Genomic DNA, 6,000 nt, shown 5'->3' with positions numbered 1-6,000 from the left:
CTGAGCGGCAGGACACTTCTGGAATAAAAAAAATATATATACATATGAATATATATATATTTTTAAATATATATTTTCTTTTTCATTTTGAAATTTGTTTAACACCCGGCTAACGAAAACTAAAAGAAAGGCAAAACGTGAAAACACGAAAACGTCCTCAGGTGATACTATGCTAACATGCTAATACACACAACAGCCACTTCCTTTATTTCCCTGCACTTCCGGTTTCCCTGGCGAGTGAGTAAGAGGGAGAGAGAAAGAGCGCGAGCGCGCGCGGGGAGCTGAACTCCGCGGAATTGTTTACACTTTTATTTATTATTATTCCCCCCCTGTTGTTTAAGGTGTAGATTCAGGTGAGAAACTATTTCGAGAAGAAATTCGGAGTTAATTCGGCTGAGAGAGGATTCCGGCCACACCTGAAGTTTCCCCCATGACACCTGTCGCTGTTGTTTGTGTTCACGCGGGAGCGCAAAGTAACACCAGGTGGACGGCATCCATGTTAGGACTGTTCTGTGTGATATAGCGTTAAAAATAGAAATATTATAGCGATTATAGTGTTGTTATTTGTTTTTTTTTTTTACCGTGAGAATGAAAGTGACTGTGAACTTTGGGAGCACTGGAGTCGTGGTGCCGTGTAAAGACGGCTGGATTGTGCGGGACCTGATGGACCAAGCCACTCAGCGGTACAAGAAAATAGTCGAACAGGTAACATTTCCATCTTTTCTGACTTTTTTTAACGTTTATTTGTCTAAGTAGTAATAATTAAATGCGCACCCCCACCCAAAAAACTAGGGAATTGGGTCAGCAATAGGCTTTCTTTCCGTAATGTACACCTGTTTCACCTGTATCGGTGGGTGTGGCGTAAGCAGTTGGTCACGTGACACCTGGATGTCAACAACAGCCTACTTGTGTACCTAAACTGCATAAATAATTGATATATATTAAAAAATATATATTACATATGCTGAGATGTTAGTGTTACAGCCTTATAAGAAAAATGGGCTTTATGTATTTTTTTAGCTTTATGCACCGAATACTCTGATAGCTTGTGTCTTTATACATTTATTTTATATATATATATATATATATATATATATATATATATATATATATATATATATAATTTTTAGTATTTTTTTTACAGCATTACATTTTTTCTACTACGTTGATTTATTTTTTTTAATTAGCCTAATTAGTATTTCTGAATCTTTCCCTAACGCATCACATTTTTAGAATGAGTTTTTTTCATTCCTTTGATTTATTTAAGAAAGTGTGAATGTTTTGCTTTTATTTCATTTTCTTTTATAATTTCATATTCATTTAATTAGCAGGTTTGCCTTTTTTTTTTTTTAAAGATATTTCCAAATTGAAATCTGTGTGTTTCTCATTTGTCATTCATTTGATGCGTTTCTTTAATTAAAGTGTATTGTTTTTTTTTTTTTTTTTCCTTTTTAAAAAATTATTTTCGCTGATCCCATTTTCGCATTCAGCTCACGTTTCACCGCCATATCATCATTTGCCTTCATCATCATCGTACTACCTTCACTGCATGGCACTCAACTCCAACCTGAGAGAATCATGGTGTGTGTGTGTGTGTGTGTGTGTGTGTGTGTGTGTGTGAGAGAGAGAGATAAATGCGGCCGTGCCATTAATCGCCCCCCTATCTCCGGACCCAGACCTGCAACCTGCGTTTGATTAGTTTGGCCTGGACGGCAGGCTTTGTTCAGAGAGCATTTTCGTATGCCTGAGTGATGGCTGTAATGTAATGCAGCTTAAGCCCCCGTGTTGCCCAGCGCACCTGGCAGAATGGCCGAGCTCAGGCTGTGGCAGGCGCGGAGAGGGCAACACGGGGGGCTTAAACTGCGTTCCCCAGCGTCGTCATCCAAAAATCCTCATAAATGGGGGAAAAACAAAGAGAAGTTCAATTATATCCAAATTATATGTAAATTAACAATAATTATGTTCAGTAGTGTGGAAAAATTCAGGGTTGGCATATTTTCTCTTCTGTCAAATTGCCAAAGCTCCACTAAACTGCTCCGAAACAAAGATGTTAATCCTGAAATATACAATGTTCAATGACCGTTTACACCAGAAATGTGAAAACGGCATAGTGGAAAACTTATTAGGGAAGCTACTCTGATAAATATACTCGATTGCGATTGAGACGAGTAATAATAATAATAAAAAAGATATATTTTAAATGGTTCTTATCAAAGATACTGATCCAGAAATGTACTCTGATCAGTGAATATCTGTTGTAGTGTTGTAGCAGCTGTTGGTGGCTGATTTCTGTACTTGTATGTTTACTTTACCTCAGAATTTTTATTTTTTGATATTAATGAGGCCATGAGTGCTTTTAATTACAAATGAAACGTTTCATTCCTGGAATGTTCTGAAAATACTGAAAATCTGAGTCTAATTTAAACATGTAAAAGAGAAAGCAGTACCAGTGGCAGTGAGCTCTGACCTTTGGACTCTAGTTTAGGTTGAGTTGAAATCTGTGCTTCAGGGAAGTCAGAAATAAATGAATATGACAATAACAATGATTATTATTATTATTATTATTATTATTATTATTATTATTATTATGAGTCTTTATTGATCACACATACATTTCAGTACAGTGAAATTCTTTTCTTTGCATACCCCAGCCTGTCAGGAAGTTCGGGTCAGAGTGCAGGGTCAACCATCATACAGCGCCCCCTGGAGCAGAGAGGGTTTAGAGCCTTGCTCAAGGGCCCAACAGTGGCAGCTTGGCAGTGCTGGGGCTTGAACCCCCGACCTTCTGATCAGTAACCGTCAAGCCACAACCGCCCATTATTATTATAATAATATTATTATTATTAGTAGTAGTAGTAGAAGCAGTAGTATTAATAGTTGCAATAGTAGTATTGGTAGAAGTAATATTAGTAGAAAGAGTAGTATTAATAGTTGCAGTAGTAGTATTGGTAGAAGCAGTAGAAGTAGTATAAGTAATAGAAGTAGCAGTAGTATTATTGATAGTAGCAGTAGTAATAGTAGAAGCAGTAGTAGCAGTAATGGTAATTGTAGTAATAGTGGTAGTTGTTGTAATAATAGTATTAGTAGTGATAGTAGTGATTAGTAATAGTAGTATTAGTAGTGATAGTAATAGTAGTAATATCTAAAAATATCTAAAAAGTCGTTTAATGTACAGAGGCCCACTGTTGTTCTTTGGCACTGTTTATACACTCCAGGGTCCTTAAGTCTTTGGCAGAACCCTTACAGTTCTACGTAGAACCAGAATCAGAGCGCGGTTTTCCCCTCAGAGTTTCGAGCAGACGGTTTGAATCCCAGGCTTCTCGAAGATCTCGCGAAACTTCAGTGAACGTTGTAAGGTGGCACATTATCAGCGTAACTGGATTGTATAGAACACAGAGGCTTTTTAATGAGGCTCCAACTACAGCATTGTGATCACTGAACATAAAGTGTTTCAAATTACCGCTTTAAAAAAAAAAATTTATTCGAACACCTTATTTTCCCCCCGGCTCCGCTTTCTCATGGCGTCTAATGTCACACTAATTTTGCTGCTGTCTAATGAAGTGTTCAGAGGATTAAAGCATGAAAAAGCAGCGCCTTGAGAAATTCCTCGCTAATCATCCTCACTTCCATTCTCACTCACTCCTCCGTTTCCCTCCAGAGGAAGTGATGACTTAAGTAACGCTACTGAGTTTTTAAACAGCATTTTTATGACATTTCTGATTTCATGGTTTATGCTTGGGGGGGATTCTGACCTGAGTCCTGAATTCTCAAAATCTCCATCTACTGTAAACCCATTAATGCTAACCACTGAAAGACCATTTTAATCAGGATTATTTAACAACAGGAAGCTAGCCTCAGCAGGATGTAAGCCTCTGTATTAGCGTTATTCAGAGTGTTTTATTTGTAATCTACGGTGAGGTTCTGGAAATGGAAATTGGCTTTTTTGACATATTTGGACAAGCAAACATTTGTTCCCCTCTGAAACAGTGCTTATTAATAAAGTTGATGCACTCTATCCAGTGCCACATAAAAGTGACATTTTGTAGTCGTTTTCACAATTTCAATGAGCAAAAAACACATCACATGGAAAAATTAAGTACACCCCTACACCTTCAAAGCCATATAATTAGAATCAGGCGGGTGCCAGTGATTTGGAACCCGCTTAGGGAGTGCAAGTGGAACCCGTCTTATTTATACCTTTGTCGTACCCCGTGTGATTGTAATGTTGTGGGGGATTTGGAACGGGCAGTACATGCGAGAAAGCTTACAACTGAAACAATATTGCAAGGAAGAGTGGTCAGACATTCCAGCAAGCCTGGTGGACAATTATGCAAAATGCCTACAAGAAGGTATTTCTGCTACAGGAGGCAACACTAGCTTCTGAGGCCAAGGGTGCACTTAGATTTTCCACAGAAGAATATCACATCTATTGATATTTTTGTTGAATAAATGATTGTGGCTTTGTTCAAGTGCATCAACTCCATTAATAGGCACCGTTTCAAAGATCATCGAATGTTTGCCCGTACAAATATGTCAAAAAAGCCGACAATTTCCATGGGGTGTACTTATTTTCACATGACTGTAAGCCATTAGCCTTACTCTTTAGTAAATAACATACTAGCTGTAACTTACTGAATATAACTTTACGGACTAATATACTAACTACAACTTAGGAAATACAATACAACCACAGTTGACTAAATATAGTGAGTAAAGTTATATTTGTCAACTGTAGTTCCTAAGTTGTAGTTAGTGTATTAGAGTAAAGTTATATTTAGTAAATCGTAGTTGTAGTTCCTAAGTTGTAGTTAGTATATTAGCTTTACTTACTAATATACCAACTACAACTTAGTTAAATTTGAGTTGTATTGTATTTCCTAACATACTAGCTACACTTTAATAAATAAAACCTTAATCATTATCAAGTTACATTTCAACTTAGTAAATATAACATGGCTACATACAAACCATTAAATTATTAAATATATTTTAGTTAATAATATACTAACTCCAATTTAAATATACTATACTGACTTACGGATGTATTTACAGAGTAACTACCGTTTACTACTTCTGTCTTGGCATCATACAAACTTACTGAAAACAAACTATAATTTCTCACAAACTATAATTTGCTAAATAAACTTTACTAACTATAAGCTGGTAAATAAAACTTTACTCAATATCACATTAATTACAGCTTAACAGCCTGCAAATCATTATCTTAACGATTCTAACTTGTATCTTTACTCGGTAACGTACTAACTGTAACTTAAATACCTCGCCACTTACTGAGATACTAACTACTGTGTACATTTCTAAATTCAACTTGGCAGCTGTTGACTAATTAAAAACGTCATTACTCACCAAGTACAGTTGACTAAATATAGCGTTACTTGCTAACACGCTAAGTTTAACTTACGAAATCGAGCTTTAATTGTAACCCTGTTAACTAGAACCGAAGTAAATCTGACTTTACTCATCATTCCAACTACAGATTTACTTGCTCGAGAATTAACTAAAGCTTGCTAACGTGCTAACAACAATTTCACAGTTACACACTCTGCTTGTGTACGGACTAGAGTTTGAATCACGTGACTGCCTATAGTATTCACCTGTTGCGTAATAACTACAACTTTTCTTGCGTAAGATCAGGGGTGTACTGGTGGTAATATCCTGGTCCCTGAACATTCTAGACCAAGCAGAATTTGTTTTAAAACATTATCCCGTATCCGGGAGGGATGTGATGACGTGGTTCCACAGGTCGGTCTTGTTTTCTTGCATTTCCGCCTTTCGAACAGTGCGGCTGTTCGCACGAATCGCATTGCTTCCCCGAGAACCCTTTTCTCTGGTATTCGCGCTCCAAATTTCCTCACATTATAACCCCTTTATTCTAAACCTTCAATTTGGCCTCATGTTCAAGCGTGGAAGATGGCCCAATGCCAGCGAATGACCATTTGTTTGCATAGCCCTTATTGAGTTTCTGTAGCGTATAGCCTT

The 6,000-nt window shown here is 37.0% G+C and overlaps 1 protein-coding gene across 3 annotated transcripts in view; it reads left to right on the top strand.

The window, feature by feature from the left end:
* The first annotated feature begins 211 nt into the window (after positions 1-211).
* Positions 212-6,000, top strand: part of pard3ba (par-3 family cell polarity regulator beta a) — a 112,259-nt gene continuing 106,470 nt past the window's right edge. For all 3 annotated transcript variants that reach the window (XM_017456907.3, XM_017456908.3, XM_017456906.3), the window contains exon 1: positions 212-705. In XM_017456907.3, the coding sequence (XP_017312396.1) occupies positions 589-705 (117 nt within the window). In that variant the 5' untranslated portion in view covers positions 212-588. The remainder of the gene's footprint in view (positions 706-6,000) is intronic.

Source organism: Ictalurus punctatus, chromosome 26, assembly GCF_001660625.3.
Source record: "Ictalurus punctatus breed USDA103 chromosome 26, Coco_2.0, whole genome shotgun sequence".
In the NCBI taxonomy this organism is placed as follows: domain Eukaryota; kingdom Metazoa; phylum Chordata; class Actinopteri; order Siluriformes; family Ictaluridae; genus Ictalurus; species Ictalurus punctatus.
The sequence above is the reverse complement of the archived record's forward strand: the minus strand, read 5'-3'. Positions and strand labels throughout refer to the sequence as shown.